This window comes from Ammodytes marinus (genome assembly GCF_949987685.1).
Source record: "Ammodytes marinus genome assembly, chromosome: 6".
Taxonomy (NCBI): Eukaryota; Metazoa; Chordata; class Actinopteri; order Uranoscopiformes; family Ammodytidae; genus Ammodytes; species Ammodytes marinus.
The window spans coordinates 13,988,068-14,007,044 of record NC_137235.1 but is presented as its reverse complement, the minus strand read 5'-3'; the positions used below and the strand labels follow the sequence as shown (position 1 = coordinate 14,007,044).

At 38.6% G+C, this 18,977-nt stretch overlaps 1 protein-coding gene across 1 annotated transcript in view; it reads left to right on the top strand.

The window, feature by feature from the left end:
• ugt8 (UDP glycosyltransferase 8) overlaps positions 1-17,862 on the top strand; it is a 36,961-nt gene extending 19,099 nt beyond the window's left edge. The window contains exons 4-6 of the mRNA XM_080029328.1: positions 5,426-5,502; positions 7,539-7,758; positions 14,564-17,862. Coding sequence (XP_079885454.1) covers positions 5,426-5,502; positions 7,539-7,758; positions 14,564-14,954 — 688 coding nt within the window. The 3' untranslated portion in view covers positions 14,955-17,862. The remainder of the gene's footprint in view (positions 1-5,425; positions 5,503-7,538; positions 7,759-14,563) is intronic.
• Positions 17,863-18,977: the final 1,115 nt, after the last annotated feature.

The window sequence follows — 18,977 nt, the reverse complement described above, 5'->3', positions numbered from 1 at the left end:
GCTGCAGAGAGCAGTCAACAGTAGTCTATTTAAACAAAGTTTGGGATAAGCCACTGAAGAACAAGTTTGGTTTTAATTACAGTTTTTTTCGATTGCTAAACCACAGTGGGCACAACTGGAACGACAAGTGCACAACTCTAACTACACTATTCACAGCAGCGGTTCATTCGGACCAAACTCTAGCTCGTTTTTCATTGATTAAACACAATTTTCAAAACTCTACACACCTATCTCATGGCATAACCACAGCCTGCACAACACTGTGGATTTCCAGCCCTTTTTTTCAAACACTAACACACTACTGCCACAACTGTAAACCACACATTCAAAACAGAATGAGTGCATTTCAAACACTGCAGATTGCAATATCAACTGAAACACTAAGATGTCTTGTTTTAGACTTGTTAGTGAACATATACAGTATAAAGGGAAAGCTCAAAAATATATTTTTTTTTGGAAATGGACCAATGAAGACAGGTTGTTGGAGGGAGAAGAGTGAGAGTGTGGATGTGTGGAGGAAGACATATAGCTGTAATGTCTGATGAAATACAGTAAGGGCTTCACTGATAGACCCTGTTGTGAATCATGGTCTCTCATTGAGAGAGGCAGGGTTGAGAGTGCAACCCAATCTGCAAAAATCTAAAGTTGCATCTGTAATACGGAGTTTCCAGCAAACAAACAGCTTAGAGTTGCATCCTTACAGTAAATGACAACATTACAGGATAGATTTCTGTATTATAGAATATTTACACAGATAAATACTACATTTGGAAATGTTTTCAATAAAATATACAAAATGTGTATCTATTGGAGCAAACTTCAGATTTTAATTTATTTTTGTTTTCCTAAAAAAAAACTGGTATGTTATAAAATAAACAATTTCATGTGAAATAATTTAACCCTTTCATCAAAGAAAATATTATGTAATTTGTGTGAAATAACTCAAATTATTCAAACTGTAAAGATTAAAAGTTTGTAATTTATGTATTGGGGTTTGATGCTAGTGTTTGTACTCTGAGCAGGTTCTGAGTGACTGTGTGTGTTATCTCAATGAGGCTGGTTCATAGTGTTTGCTGCACTGAGCCTATTTTGCAGGTGAAGTGAACTGTTCAGCTCCAGTGACTGTTGGTAGTGCAGACTGTAGTTAGAGTTTTGCACATTGAGCTACAGTTGTGCCCACTGTGGTTTAGATCGAAAAAAACTGTAACAGAAGGACATTTACCTAAAATGTTTATTATTATTATTATTAATATAATAATTATATGTATATACAAAAAATATATAGATATTAATTTCATGGGGAGAAATAATTCTGAATCAGCAAAAAATTGCAATTGGCAGGTTAGATTATTTTGTCTAAATTGCAATCAGTGCCCCTATTCATTTTTCTACAATTATTACTGCACACACTAGGATATGATATTAATTGAGAATTTCAAATGAGACCAAGATGACAGGCTAACAGGTAATTAGAGCGAAATGCATGGGTTAAGGTTATGCAAGTTTTCGATCATACTTTGTGTGCTACTGAATTTATTTTTGTGCTACTGATTTTTTTTGCTTGCTAGCACCAGTGCTACCACCTAAAAAAATAAGCGTACAGCCCTGAACTGGAGTCAGGAGGTCCCTACCTTACACCTCTGATTGAAATCTAAATTTCTTGTAATCATTTACACAGCAGAGATCTACTGACAATGACCTGAGCAGATATGCAAAACAGAAGAGGAGGGAGAGTAGGACTGCTAAGGATTTTTTTGGGGGGACCTCTTGTTTCACAGTGCTTCCAAATTCCATCCATGAACCTGTTAATACTTTTCTTTGACATAATACACTCAAAAAGACTGGTGTGAGGTTGCATAATCCTTATCAGCAAGTCCTATTTGTTTGTATCAGTAAACTTTGTTCTGGTGTGTCCAATTGGTAGTCCATTGCTTAACCATGGCCTTGGTCCTTATTCCCGCGGTCCCCAAATCTTACTTTTCTATAGGTTTATTGTGTTGCTGGGTTAATGTTTGAACATGTGCTTGTGTGCAGAGGCGGGTGACTGGTGCATATGATCTTCACTTGTACAAACACTGCACACCTGACAAATAAGAAATAACCTTTGAAAAGAAGTGCAAGGAAGGATACAGTTCAGTTACAGAGTAACAAAGTTAGACATTCCACTGGCAGTTCAACAGATATAGATTTGTAAGTTAGTCAAATATGAGAATAAAAGCGGAGGATAATGAATGTCTTACAAAGATTCCTAAAATAACACAGATTTACCCACGTAGGTAAGTGGGTGTGATGACCTAAAGTAACTGTTATTTTAATCTACAATCGGAGATAGCCGTGAGTTAAACTGCGATCTCAGGCACAATATGAACCCCACAAAACCAAAGCAAAAAAAGTCCCACAACTGATCTGTTCCTGTGGTTCCTTTACGTCCTTTTAGTAAAGCCTCAGACAGGCATAAAGTGGATATGGGGCGAACACACCCTCAGTGCTCCTCTATGTTCAACAACAGACACTCAATATATGACTGGATATGTGTGTTCAGAAATGAAATGAAATTAATTAAGGATAAGACAACAAGTCGAGGCCCTGGTGCGATCTAAAACGATCCAACATGTGGTTGCAGTGTCTGCTTACAGTATGGTTGTTGTGAAAAAGCTTGACGTTCTGGGCAAGAGGTACTGTGTGTTGTGATGTGGGGGATGTATTTTCCTTGGCACGCAACACAAGTTTTACACTATTATTACATGCAAGTAAAAATGGGATTTTACATTGGGGATGGTGACACCCTGTTTCTTCTTTATTATTTTAGTGTAAATGACAAAGGCACATGAATCATATCCCTCTGTTCTCAAGCACTGACCTTTCACTGATCAGGTTTCCAAACAGCCTCATTTAAGCCCCAAGACTTTGTACGTGACATTGAATATTTAATCTGCCTTCTGATGCCCCTTCCAAACCAAGAGGGTGGAAAAGTAAGAGGGCTGATGAGAAGAACAGGGACCAAGCCAAATGAATCATGTCATTGATAATTGGCTGAATGAATGTAGGCTTTGATTGGCAGGACAGTGAATTGGTGCTTTGTTAAAGAGGAATGAAAGAGTTTGAGTTTGGGAGAAAGGGATGGACGGATGGATGGATGGATTGATGGGGGTCATAATGTAGCATGCATATTTGTGTTCTGCATTTGTTCGAAATGCTTCTGCACACGCAACCACAGCCCCCAACAAACATGCACAAGATGCTGTATGAAATTACCACCACCCTGTGGAAGGGGGTTCGTGAAGTGGGTGTAACCTAAAAATCTGCAAGTGAAGCCCTGCTGCTTTTTAATTCAGGAAAAATGATCAACAGTGAATACTCCTTGAATGTTTGACTCAATTAATTATCTATTGCGCACACTGTACAATAGTACATATTCTGACCTCACTAAGGGTGCACACGCTCAATAGGCTAACAGTAAGACGTTTGACGCTTTTTAGCAGAAGCAGGTGTAAAACTGAAAACAAGTTCACTGATATTGATTGAAAAAAAATTAGATATCAACAACAATATAAGAACTAAGGTGAAGCACAGTAACAATGAAACTGAAAATATAGATTTACTATAAAGATAACATTCCAGGAAGAAACAAGATGCCCCCAAAGAAAAGTCAGCCCAACAGTTGTGAATGTTGTATTAGCGACTCATTAGCTTCATAAGGCTAGTATACTGTGATGAATAGCTTCATTAGAAGTTAACTGATTACAGATAAACTAAAATGAACGAGGTAGTTTTATACACTGGGAAATACATTGATTTACTTTCTTTGTGTTCAATTCATTAAGTCTTGTAGTGAACGTGAGACAACCAGCAGAGACTTGGTTAAGAAATAGCCCTGCATCACTGTGATCTGTCATTTTCACACTTTGGTTTTGTACAGAGGAAATAAAAGAGAAGAGATATAATGTACATTAGCTATATGCATGTGTTGATTGGTGAGCCTTAGAATAGATGGTAGGTTTTTCTGTTGGACAGAGCCAGGCAACTGAACTGTTACACCTGATGCTAGCTTTAGCGTCATATTAACTGTAGGCCTACAGAATTGGAGATGTTAACATCAATCTTCTTATCAAACTCTCTGAAAGAAAGTCAGTCACTAAATCATTGGTATAAAAAAAGTATTCACAGTTAATGGTTCAGTAAGTGGAATGGTCAGTTTAGCTAACTTCCTGTCACTCAGTGCGTTTCCATGGCACAACTAGATTAGATTATCACATATATCGAACTAGACACTCGAACGGACCGTGTCACTTGTCTGAGTATACATGGCCTTTAAGATATCGGATAAATGTCCAATGCATGGCTGTCTCCACTATGCTAGGTGGCGCTGTAGCCCTTTCAACCATGCTTTCAACAAGTGTTGAAAGAGCCACGTCCGGTTCTCTTCCGGCAACAACCCATGGTGTAGCCTATTACGCGCAGGCACACAAGCACAGAACGAGAAGTCCGATATGAGATGTCCGATCCCTGTTTACATGCAGAGAAAATGCCAACAACGAACGACTTATCTAGGTGTTCTTATCCGACATCTCTTGTCCGTTATCGTGCCGATTTGTGTCCGAAGTAGATCGGATAAAGGTGTTTACATGCAGTTTAAAAGTCCTGTTGAAGTCTTATTCGTTTAGTTACCCGATTATGAGTCTGCATGTAAACGCACTGACTGACAGCAGTTAGCAGTCCCCTCTCTAGTCCCCATGTCACCATATTAATGCACTGCGGTCTTCAAGCAGTGAGTTATCTAGCATCATCTCAGATAAGTAAGTGTGATAAAACATGATAAAGACCATCAAAATGACTTTGGGAAGGATTTTTACCTGCTCCGCCATTGCAGGCGCATAAACATTCACCCCTCTGTCACTCTGCGTTTGCACCGGCAGTGAGACGGGTGCCGGTTTGTAGCGTTCTCTCTTCTGATTGGATACCAGTTTCGGGATCCTCAAAAAGTTTATTTGCCGATTACATGCAGAGCAGTTGACTGAGAGATCGGCTTTATGAAATGCGCACACTATTTAAGTGATCACTGTATGAATAAAGAGCGATTTAACACTTATATTAACATAAATAAATCGCTTACTTCACCTTTAATGCTCCAACAAGGGTAAGTAAGGAGTAAATGCAAGATGTCTGTCAACATTTGTTTGGCCACATATCTGGCAGAGACTGTATGCAACTCAGTTAAACTGTAACTGCCATGGAACTGGGCCCTTAGGTGTTGCTAGTAGCAACATGTTAACTGTATCCTAACTAACGGTAATAAGGGTGGCAAAGGTAAATAAACTTAGATATTAGGGATGTTCTTGATCAGAAAAGTAAGAAAAACAACAGTATCTGAGCAATTTGTTTCTTCAGTTTTTTTCCCTCATTAGTTCCTTTCCTTCTTCTCTAGATTCTCTGGAGTTCCACCCAGTAACCTTGGCAACAACACCAAGCTTGTGGATTGGATGCCTCAGAATGACTTATTAGGTGAGTATTGATATTGATAAAAAATTAAATTAAAATTATCTTAACTACAGGCCAATTTCCATCCCATGCCTGGCAAAATTCTAGAATCACTTATTAATAATCAGTTAAAAACATTTTTAACTAGTGCTTCCATTTTGAGCCCGTACCAATCTGGTTTTAGGGCAGGCCACAGTACAGTCTCTGCTGTGACTTTGGTTGTAAACAACATTGTTAGAGCATTAGACAAGAAAAAGCACTGTGCAGCACTTTTTATTGATCTTTCAAAGGCGTTTGATACTGTTGACCACCATTTGCTTTTACAGAGGCTGCATGGCATTGGCTTTGATCATTCTGCATGTAGCTGGTTTAGGGATTATCTTTCTGATAGACAGCAGTCAGTTAAACTGGGAAGATACCAATCTGAATTCTTAACTGTTACAAATTGTGTCCCACAGGGCTCAATTTTAGGTCGAGTTCTTTTCACAATTTATAAAAAATAACATTGTTTTATCGCTAAAAAACTGTCACGCCCATCTATACGCTGACGACACAGTACTGTATTGCATTTCCGATTCGGTGCACCAATCTATTCAGAACCTACAAAGGTCTTTTAACACTCTGCAGGACTGTCTAGTGGACCTCGGGCTTGTTCTAAATACAGACAAAACCAAATATTTGTGTTTCTCCAGAGCAAGAACTACACATTTGAATGATTTTAATATTTTTACAAGGAATGGATTTTTAATTGGAAGAGTCACAGAGTACAAATATCTCGGCATCTGGTTAGATGATAAACTCACTTTATAATTTTCATATAAAAAATGTCGACTACGACAAAAAATTGGCTATCTTTATATGAACAAAACCACCTTCCCTTTATTTAGTAGGAAAAGGGTTATTGAGGTAGTTTTCATGTCTGTCCTTGATTACGGTGATGTGGTTTACCGGCATGCACCACATTCATGTCTTAAACTCCTGGACTTTGTTTTTCACTCTGCTTTAAGGTTCATCACAGGAGATGCTTATGACACACACCATTGTCTTTTATATGAAAAGGTTGGGTGGTCTTCCCTTAAAGAGAGATGTGACGCACATTGGCACATTTTTATTTACAAAGCCCAGGCCGGGAAGCTTCCTCGTTATTTAACAGAAATGCAATTTCAGATGGGCTTTATCAGACCCGCTCCACTGACATGCTTATGCTTTATGTCCCACAAGCCCGGTCTGAGCTGGAAAGACAGCTTCCTGGAACAACTTACAGCAACAAATTAAACTAAATACCTTCATATCCTTTAACCAATTTAAACAAACTATCTTAAATCTGCCAAACCCTACCTGTAACTGTTTTAATTAGGCTATATTGTACTTTCACCCATTTAATTTTAATTGCTGCCATTCTTCACCACTGTGTAAATGTTTCAATTGTTTTTCTCTTCACTTGTCGTTGTGTATTTTGATGTATTTGCATTGAATATTGTTTATGTATTGTTGTTTTTCCTTTGAATTTGTTTGAACTCGACGTCATTGTAAATGAGGGTCACCCCTCAATTGGTCTCTCGAGGATAAATGAAAGTTAAATGAAATTAAATAACTAAATAATGTCATATAAACCGAATTAATTCTTAGATCATTTTCAAAATCCTTTAAATGAAGAAAAACTTTCAGTAAATAATACTGAAAATGTGCATCGTGTTAACTTCACGATACACTAAAGTCATTTGGTTAATTATACTCTCGAAATAATACACACAAACACACACGCACACACACACACACACACACACACACACACACACACACACACACACTCATCTTCTTTCTTCCTTTCACTGTAATTCACCCTTCCCCACACCACCACCCCCACCCTCACAAAGTGGGTAGCAACAGTTGAGATATTGCTGAGTGTGCGGCAGTTTGCGTGATCTACTGTAATACATTGCACATAATCTAGAAAAATCACCAACCCAGCAAAATAAACGCCCTGTCTAAACAAAAGACTAATGATCATAACACCTAACATGCAAAAATCACATCCCTCATCCCTCCCCTTAATCCAGGCCACGCCAACACGAGGGCCTTCCTGAGCCATGGTGGCCTGAACAGCATCTACGAGGCCATGTATCATGGGGTGCCGGTGGTGGGTGTGCCCCTGTTTGGAGACCATTACGACACCATGACGCGTGTATCGGCCAAAGGCATGGGTATCATGCTATACTGGAAGAGCATGAGCGAGGAAGACCTCTACACAGCCCTGACCAGCGTCATCAAAGACAACAGGTCAGATTTCCAAGTCCTGTATATGCACACTGTCAAACTGTCCCACATGCTCTGTATATTATATTATTAGTGCCATCTGGTGACCATATCGGATATCACCACTCTGGAACTTAAAGGTGCAGTATTTAAAGGGAATTGGCTCTTTTTTTTCTGAAAAGACTAAGGTACAAATGGAATTTAAAGGTGCTGTAGCGGAGTGGTTCTTTTAGCTAACTTCTTGTCAGTTACTGCAGTTAGCAGTACCCTCGCTCGTCCCTACGTCACCACATTAATGCACTGCGGTCTTCTACTAACTTTGCAAGTTATCTAGCATCATCTCAGATCCATAAGTGTGATAAAACATGATAAAAACCATCAAAACAGACATTGGGAAGGATTTTTACCTGCTCCGCCATTGTAGGCGCATACACATTCACCCATCTGTTGCTCTGGCGTACACCGGCAGTGAGACCATGGAGTGCATATATTATATATGAGCTGGCCAGCCCACACCAATGGCTGGGCCCCTGAAAACCTCCAGTCAATGGGCCCCCCTTACCCATACTTTACTAGTATCAATGCGTGTAACAAATTGATATATTTTTTTAGATTAACACATCCCAAACCTTGGCCACAACTAGGTGGGAAACCTTTAAGGCATATATGCCTCTCAGATCTGTTATGTGGTACCCAGTCCACCTGCCCTGGGTTAGGGTGGGGGAGTTAATGTTTCTCAAAATAGTTGTATCGTCTGGGATAAACAAATAGCACAGGCACACAAGATGTCAAATACCCACTATTCTTAAAGGAATAGGAATTCTCAAAAATATGTATATTATGGTCCAGATTACCATTGATGGAAGACTGGACCAAATTAAAATGATCTTCCACAACACATGTTCTCCAGTCCAGGGTCAGCACAAAATGTACTTTATTTTACTTCATTCAGACCGTTAGGCCTTCAAGATTTTAGTTTTGAGCTCCATCGACTTTTTGCTGCCAATCTCTGGGTTGTCTACCAACCCGTAACGGATTCAAGGCCTGCAAAATACAGACTTTCCACCCCGTGCCCACAAAAATGTACATTAAGTTATGGGTTGTTTTTTTATGTTTAAACTAACGGTGGTGTTAATATTTGACGCTCAGAGGAGTGCCCCACCCAACCTGTTCCCAGAAAAGTCAATCTGTGACGTTCTAGTGACACTAAGCATTAAACGTCAATGAAATTAAAATGTCCAGCTGCTGGCTCTGGCCCAGGCTTTTCAAATGGTCATAAGTGGAGCAGCAGCTCTGTGTAAACCCCCAACTTTGAATAGATATTGACATTTTACTCAAGTAACAATAAATAAAGTTTGTTTTGTTGTTATGGTCGAGCAAATTTTAATTACATTTTTCGGTTAAAAATAAAGTTTAGCTTAGTTAGGTTCTTGTCTTCCAAAGATAATGGGCCCCCCAAGTGGCTGGGCCCTAGAAAGCTTTCACACTTTCTACCCCTTATGGGCGGCCCTGTATATGAGTGAGACAAGTGTCGGTTTGTAGCGTTCTCTCTTCTGATTGGATAAAAATTTCGGGATACTACAATAAGTTTATTTGCTGATTACATGCAAAGCAGCTGACTGAGAGATCGGCTTTATGAAACGTGCACATTATGTAAGTGATCACTGTATGAATAAAGAGCGATTTCACACTTATATTAACATAAATAAACCGCTTACTTCACCTTTAATATTCATAAGTATGTTTGATAACACGTTATAATAACTATCCGTTGTAACTCGTTAATAGATCATTAGTAAACTCTTAATTAATGATTATTAATGATTTGTTTAGTGTTTGTTAGCAGTTTGTTAAGGATTTATAACAATGGTAGATAGTTAATAGCTTAATAATTGAATCAGTTCATCTGGGAGGTAATCCGAGATACCGACGAGGCTGAAATAGGCTATAGACTATACACAGTGCATGGGCAACTGAGGGCAGCCCCATTTTCAAATATTTTTAAATAAACTCAATACACACTGTGCATGCCATGGACTTGAACGTGACGTGATCAGTTAATCTCGGATTACCTCCCAGATGAACTGATTCAATTATTAAGCTATTAACTATCTACCATTGTTATAAATCCTTAACAAACTGCTAACAAACACTTAACAAATCATTAATAATCATTAATTAAGAGTTTACTAATGATCTATTAACAAGTTACAACGGATAGTTATTATAAAGTGTTACCGTATGGGTAAATTACTTCCTTTTAGAATTAGCGTTTTATATCTTCATTAGGGCAAGTTGCCCTCCATGGAGGCCGCCGTGTTGCAACGCCATGTTCTACAGTAGCACAGATCAGACATACTTTGGGGTTGTATTAAGCACTTTGTGTTACATTTGATTGTATGAAAAGTGCTATACAAATAAAGTTTGATTGATTGATTGATTGATACTTACAGTTTTTCACAATTGCTTAAACACATTTCCTGATAGACTACCTCACTTTTTCAAAACCCTAAACACAAATTTCAAAACTCAAACACAAAATGCAAAATCCTTCACTTCTCTTGCGAAAGCACACTTTACCCTCAAAACAGTGTTAACTCTTCACTAAATGGTGTTTTCTTTTCAAATGACAAACACACACATCATATGAATAGACATTTCTAGCACTCATTGAACACTGGTGTGCAGAATGGAAAACACTATAGTATACAGTTTTTTACGATCGCACGAACACTAAAATCAAAAGTATGACACCATTACAGTTTTTCACAATTGCTTAAACACATTTCCTGATAGACTACCTCACTTTTTCAAAACCCTAAACACAAATTTCAAAACTCAAACACAAAATGCAAAATCCTTCACTTCTCTTGCAAAAGCACACATTACCCTCAAAACAATGTTAACTCTTCACTAAATGGTGTTTTCTTTTCAAATGACAAACACATACATCATATGACTAGACATTTCTAGCACTCATTGAACACTGGTGTGCAGAATGGAAAACACTATAGTATAAATGCAAACCACTATATGAATGCTTTGTCAATAGAATTATGCCTTTGCATGTTCATATACTTTCACCTACAGTAACAACAAATACTTTACGTTTTTTGCCAAATGCTAACACACATGTAGCAGACTAGTTTATTTTGCCATTTCAAACAAACACAATGAATAGGTAGGACTGCAGTTCAAGCAATTCAGTGTGTCAGTATAAACTAAGAAAAAATTACAGTAAAATTAGGGAACAATGGTAAAAAAAAAAAAACAGCGCTGGGTGGTTGGATTATGAATCCTTTTATGGATACCGCCTCCTGGTTGCGTCTGGCCACATCGCCTCATCAACATCACACTCAATGTCATCTTTTGAGAAGCAACAGGGAAATGATCACCTGATATCCAGACTAAATCTCCTAATTATGGAGCGACTCAGGTTGGGCTGCACTCTCTGTCCAGGCTCCCTCATTGATAGGCCATGATCTATAACATAGTCCACTATAGTGTTCCTGTTGTGTGTGTCTCTGTCTGTTGCCTTCTTTGACCTCGTACTCCTGTCGCTCTCTCTCCTCCTCTTCCCCTGACTCTTACTGTTTCAGAAAGGAGCTGAGCTCACCTGGGGTCTATTTGTAGTGCTACGGTTTAGACTGATTGGTATTCAATTAGTTTAATTTTTTTTCAAGAAATGTGTTGGAGAATTTCAAACACAGTGCAAAGCATATATTGTGTTTGTAGGGTTGGTGCTTTGGTTTAGGGCATAGTTACAAAAGTTAGAGGTTGTGGTCATAGCAGTCACTTTTAGTGTTTACAGTATTCGGCAAAATCTGTATTTGCACCAAAATGTGCAATCTACTGTAAATCACAGCAAACAGGAGCTCATCTCTGACCCTTCTATAGCTAACTGCACAAAAGCCTTTTGAGTTTAGAAATTTGATTGGCAGTGTGTTCTGTGTGAATACCAAGAGAGAGAATTCAGGAAGAGTGTGCAAGGTATAGAGAATTGTGTGTAGTGTTGTGAAAAATGTGTGTTTTCAAATGATAATATGAGTCTAAGGCAGGAAATGTGTTTGGAGTTCAGCAGAATTGGTTAAGCAGTTGGTAAATTAGTTACAGATTGTGCACATTGTGTCTGATGTTCCAAAAAATGTGTTTAAACAATTGTGAAAAACTGTATCAAAACCTTAAACTCAAGAAGCAAACCATTGGCTATATGTGCACCACTATAAGCACAAAGTCAGCCTCACACTTTTTGCAAAACAATACACACAGTGATTTGCAAAACACTAAACACACTTAAACACATTAGACACAGAAGTATATCATGATGTCACCTCATTGCAATTCCAAAGCACTGACTGTCAAACTACCAAACACATGAGCCAATCAGTAAACACAACCCCCAAATGCACAAACACATGATTGCTTTATTCTAGACACACCAATCAGGTTCAAGCACAATACAAATGCAGCAGGTAAGTTCACCTGCCTTTACAGTAACCAAAATGGAAGGAGTCAGAATTACAGTGAGAGTGAGGGGGTTGAATCCACAGAGGAGATGGGGTCCTCCTCTGTCAAGCCAATATTAGCCCTTACAACACACCTCATACTCACATTTTTAGACTGATTGCGAAACATAGTCAGAGCAGGTAAACAAATGCACCAGACGCAATACATTGTCATTTGGGACAATGTGTCATTCCACCATGCTGCTCTGGTCCGGAACTGGTTTCTACACCATCCACAGTCCACAGTTCACAGTTCTATACCTTCCACCATTCTCTCCTTTTCCAGTTTTTCTCTGCATGGCGGTGGAAGGATGTGGATGAAATTCTCTGGACAGATCCAGCTAGTCGAAGAGATAATGTCTAGTATTTTCTAAACTGTATTTTCTGTTTCCTTTATCATATTTTTTAAATGTATATACAGTATTATCTGTAATTTTTAACCTGTACTGGATACAGTATTGTATGTGTGTTGTTGTTTGCTGGGATAACAGTGTTATGCAGACTACTGCACACATGTTTGGTTGTGATTTTCCATGTTGACTGATTTGGGTGTATGGAGAAAAATAAATTATATTTTCCTCATTCTGCAGCATTGGTCTGGTCAAGTGTTTGGTGAACTTATTGTATATTTGCACTTTATCTGTGTACTTGTGATACATTACTCAAATAACTGAGAAGTAGAATTACTAAAAGTGTTTAAGGTTAGCAACAGCAGTGTGTAACTGGTTCAGACAGAATTAAGTGATATGAAAAGTGTGTGTTTCATATGGTAACAAAATATGTTTTTTATAAAATAGTGTATAGTTTTGAAAAGAGTATTTCATTTTGCAAAGGGTCTGAGGTGTTTTGGTAATTGAGTGTTTGGTGGGCTAATTGTGTGTAGTGTTTTGAGAAATCGGGCCCTGTTTTCAAAATCGTGCTTAAGCAATCGAAAAAAACTGTAAATGCAAACCACTATATGAATGCTTTATCAGTAATTATGCCTTTGCATGTTCATACACTTTCACCTACAGTAACAACAAATACTTTACGGTTTTTGCCAAATGCTAACACACATGTTGCAGAATAGTTTATTTTGCCATTTCAAACAAACACAATGAATAGGTAGAACTGCAGTAGTGTGTCATCATAAACTAAGAAACAATTACAGTAGAATTTAAAAAACAGCATTGTAAGGAATGGAATTGGGTGGTTGGATTATGAATCCTTTCATGGATACCGCCTCATGTTTGCGTCTGGCCACATCGCCTCATCAACATCACACTCAATGTCTTCCTTTGAGAAGCAACAGGGAAATGATCACCTGATATCCAGTCTAAATCTCCTAATTATGGAGCGACTCAGGTTGGGCTGCATTCTCTGTCCAGGCTCCCTCATTGATAGGCCATGATCTATAACATGTCCACTATAGTGTTCCTGTTGTATGTGTCTCCTTCTGTTGCTTTCTTTGTCCTCGTCCTCCTGTTACTCTCTCTCCTCCCCTTCCCCTGACTCTCACTGTCTCACAAAGGAGCTGAGCTCACCTGGGGTCTATCTGTAGTGCTAAGGTTTAGACTGATTGGTTTTCAATTGGTTTCATTTTTTTTCAAGAAGTGTGTTGGAGAATTTCAAACAGTGCAAAGCATATATCGTGTTTGTAGGGTTGGTGCTTTGGTTTAGGGCATAGTTACAAAAGTTAGAGGTTGTGGTCATAGCAGTCACTTTTAGTGTTTACAGTATTCGGCAAAAACTGAATTTGTACCAAAATGTGCAATCTACTGTAAATCACAGCAAACAGGAGCTCATCTCTGACCCTTCTATAGCTAACTGCACAAAAGCCTTTTGAGTTTAGAAATGTGATTGGCAGTGTGTTCTGTGTGAATACCATGAGAGAGAATTCAGGAAGAGTGTGCAAGGTATAGAGAATTGTGTGTAATGTTGTGAAAAATGTGTGTTCTGGAATGGGAATATGAGTTTAAGTCAGGAAATGTGTTTGGAGTTCAGCAGAATTGGTTAAGCAGTTGGTAAATTAGTTACAGATTGTGCACATTGTGTCTGATGTTCCAAAAAATGTGTTTAAACAATTGTGAAAAACTGTAATGGCTTTAAACCATTTTTATATTGAGTAGGTGTCCACCGCAAATGCAACTGTTGGAAGAAGAAGTACCATAGAATAAAACTGCACCTTAAATGTTGCACATAAAGTACAGTATGCACTATCTTCATATTTCTTTAATACATTGTTTTCTTTTCTTGTGGTTTTTACGCCCATTTCTGCTTGTCTCTTATACGTAAAAACGTATACATTGTATGTTGCCAACCTCCTGTCTCTTTCTAAACTATAGGTACCGCCAGCAAGCACGTCTTCTCTCCAACATTCACAAAGACCAGCCGGGCCACCCAGTGACAAGGGCGGTGTACTGGATCAGCTACATCCTGCGGCACAACGGTGCCACCCACCTACGATCGGCCGTGTACGAGGTGTCCCCCTACCAGTACTTCCTGCTGGATGTGGTCCTCACTGTGGCGGCCGCTGTGGCTCTGGTGGTGCTTGCGCTGCGACGGTTGGTAGGGTTACTGAGGGGGAAGGCTCGCGACCAGACCAGAGGAGGCGGAGTCAGCGTCGTGGCCAGGGATGACGTTAACGTGACCAACGGACATTGCCACAGCGAGAGCATTGCCAACGGGAAACACAAACGCAATGGCACCACCAAAGCTGAAAAGAAGATCAATTAATAGTTTTAAAATGGCCAAGGAGGGACGAGGAAGAAGTTGCCCCGAGGACACAGCTCTAGGATTGGTTTAGTGTTTTTTTATTAAAAAAAAAAAAAAAAGCTTCGAGAGAAAGCTGTTCTTAGGTCTGAGTCAAGAGGCAACTGCTACTCAAGAGCGAGCAAGAGGCTTTAGGTAGGAGGATGCACACAGTACATTGTGTGGGGGGACAAAGCAAGGCATCGGGTGCTCAAAAATCTGTGTGTGTGTGTGTGTGTGTGGGTGTATGTGTACACTGAGGTGAATTTTAACGAAAAGCTAACAACAGCAGCTACAGCAAATATGACACGAAATTTGAAAAGTCTTTGAGGATGAAACACAGGAAAGGGCACACTGGAGGAACGTGTGTTCTTCATGTGCGTCTCGTCTCCTGCATGTTCTCTCTTCCTGCCCGTCTCACCAGCGGAAGGTTAATAATGAAGAGGGGGAAATCCTGAGCGCCAAGCCCTTATCAACAGAACAGAAAAAACAAACAGATAACTTTTTAACTATTTGGGATTTAATGTATCTTACTTCAAACTCTGCTTCTAGCGTCTGGTAAACTGTAAATAGAGGAGACATCTATTTATTACTGTACAAATGCATTTTAAAGATGGACCTATTTAACCTTAATATAATTATTTTATTTATTTCATGTATCAGCGGTGTGGTTGTGATATATGATGATGGTAGACTTACACTCCCTCCTCTAAGCTAATACATTTTGCTTCATGTGAAAACAAACAAAAACAGAAATGGACAAGCAGCAGTCATTATCAATCTACACACGCCTGTGTTTTCTGCGTCTGCATTATCCACAGCATTCATGTCGGTCTTGTTTTTTAAACTAATATGAGGGTTCGGAATAAAGTGTCCCTTTTCACACGACAGTGTGCCCTTGGCTGTGCAGCGATCTTGATTAGTTCTGGTAGGGAGTACCTCAATGCAACTGTGATTGGCTTATCAGTGTGCAAAAGGTGATCATGTTATTATCAAACATGAAAAACTTAACTACCAAAGATACCGTGGATAAGCAAAGCCAGATGAGGAATGTGCTCAGGCATATCCAGTCAGGTGATCAGCGCAGAGTATAAGCATTATTGATTAATGATTACATGCTTCGTCTGTCACATATTTTAATTCTGCATCCATCAACTTTCTTTTAATAAGTAAGGATTCGTCCCTTGATTGCAATTTATAATGCTACACGTGACTTGTACATCATTCATCTGTGATTAATTTCATTTTTATCACACATGTAAACTAAATTATGTTTTTGGCTTCAATTAAATGTTACTCTTCTGCAATGTGAAGTCTGTTTAGGTGTCTATGTACAAACTAGGCAGACCTTATGTAATTGTATTAACTTTGAGTGTGAATGATTCACATTTTGTATGTGGGCTTTTATAATGCAGATATTTATGTATGCAGTATGATTGAATACACTTGTGTGTGTGTGTTTGTGTGCCGCTAGTTGTTTCAATGCTTGTGCGTTTGATCACTGTACAGCTTTGGACTGAGTGTATGGATGAAACAGGGTAGATGAGGAATGTTTTAGCTCCCTGAAATATACAACCATAGATTAATTTGCTTTTCTGTGAAGTCATATCACAGAGTGTATGCTCATGCAAATGAATAGTTTTGTTATTTTCTTTTAGTAAGAGTGAACTTGAATTCAGAAGCTTTTATTTATAATTTTATGTGCTAATCTACTCTACATAATTCTACCCTTCTTTTCTTGGCCACCATGAATCCCACTTCTTCAGCAATTAATAGTGCTGTGTCACTGATCACTGCAGTCAAATTATTTTCTCGAACCCCTGTCAAGGAGATCAAATGTCAGGGCAAGCTTCAGAGTTAGCGGATCTGGTATCTTGCTAATGGACATTTCGAAAGGGTAGGTGCTCACGGACATGGGGTATCACAATCTCATGAAGATGAGACTTTCACTTAGACATTTTATCAAACCACCAAGCCACACACTACACATTCTGTAATATTTCTTCCATTGTTTTAGGAGCACAGTCCAGACATGCAATTTAAAAAAAATTATTTGCCACCACAATTTGCATTCCAACAAAGAGATTGTTTACCAATTCCAAACAGAAGGAATACTATCGCCTAACCTGTCAACGTTGTGGAGTACTTAATATCCGACAGACATGCATTCTGTGTGTTCACAAATCCTTTATGATAGTTAAGAGAAGATGACCTTCCTTTCTCTGTGAGCTACCATCACACTTGCAAAGCCTGATTCAGCCCTGCTGAAAAAACAGACTATTATACTTGAATCATTATCATTATCATCTATAACAACTTCAGCTGTTGGGTGTGGTAGTCAGGTCTGCAGGTGCTTCACAAAGCTATGAACAGAGTCAGGAGAGAAAAATATTTGTGAATATTTGTATTTTTTGTTTAGTTATTTCAGTATTATTAGTATAGTTAAATGTTGTCTATTCACTTATATCTTATGTTCAAGTACTTACCCCCACAGTCTGTCATGTCTAAGACCTTGTGTCATTGTATTTAATCAGCTTGGAGATGTCCTTTTGTTCTGTCGTCAGTAGTTCACTTGCTTGTTCCACTTGGTCTGCTTGCAACCCTCAGTTCTTTTAAATCGAGTCTGAAGACTTTTCTGTTTCCATTTTAACCTGTACTTCTTATTTTATTTAAATGTTTTACTTCTTTTCATTCGCTTTTAAATGTCTTCTAATGTGTTTTATGTATTTTAATCTTGCCCCTGTAAAGCACTTTGAATGGCCTTGTGTTTGAATTGTGCTATATAAATAAACTTGCCTTGCCTTGCCTTGTCCATTGTCCACCTATTTGCCTTTGACACACCCTAGTCTAGTGTATTCTGCTGTTTAAAAAAAGAAACTTTTCAATTTGATTTTAAAAAGTCCTCACTTTTCCTGTCCTGCGTGTCCATGTTGTAAATAGAACAATGTAAACCAAATACTAATGCTGAATAAAAATTACATATTTTGTTTGAAGAGACTTTTTTTAGTTTCTCAAAATTGTTTATTTAAAAAAATACACATTGGAAGAAGACAGATGAAACGACGAAAGTAAACAGTGCTGCAATTATCATAGTTTGCCACTCAAACGTGTACAGTACTTGGCTTTGTTTAGTTTAGAATTGGTTGTTGCGTGTCACTAGTACCCCTGTGTCACCATATTGAACAAACAGGTACATACGGTCCGTGTTTTTGAGAGCTGACAAGGCCCATGTTGATTACATTAGTTGATGCTGTCTCAGTCTGATAGGGGATGTATAGGCTTTCTGTTGGGAGCTGTTACCGAGCAGCAAGAGGTTTTGTGGGTATTGTGGAAGAAGTGTTTTGTTGAAGAAAACTTCACTATAGTCCAATATGAAAACAAATCTTTACTTAGTTTCAAAAGACAATACAGATGAATCGATTATGGTCAGCATTCATGCATGGAGAGAAGACCATAGCATCCTGCTCAAAGCAATGCCAGGGTCTTGACTGAGTTGTAAACACAAAATGAGCTGCTTTATACAGAATGGTTGACATGGCCAGATAGGTAGAATAACAATGGAACAATCAAGTTTGGTTCTTGATGACATCAATGCTAATCTGAATCTGGGAGCTTCCAGGATGGCCCACAGCTAGGATGTCAGCCCAATCAGACTGATTTAATTACAATAGAAACTCCAGACAAGATACATCAGTAGTCAAGATGAGAGGAAATACACTTCATAAAATGATGAAATAATGAATGTAGAGACAAGAGTAGAATTAAACTAATCAATATAAAATTGGCTTCCACAATTCCCCATTTTGTCCTTTACAGGACAACACCAAACTCAAAAGTATATTCAAATGGAGCTTGGAAAATTACAGAACAATCAATTCACATGAAATGTATGCAGTTCATTAAAGACTCCGTTGGAGGATTCTGCAGGCGAGTGAGTTGGACTATTAGAAGGAACTTGTAGTCCAGGAATGGGAGAATCATAGTTCAAGTGCCCAAATAATGACACAT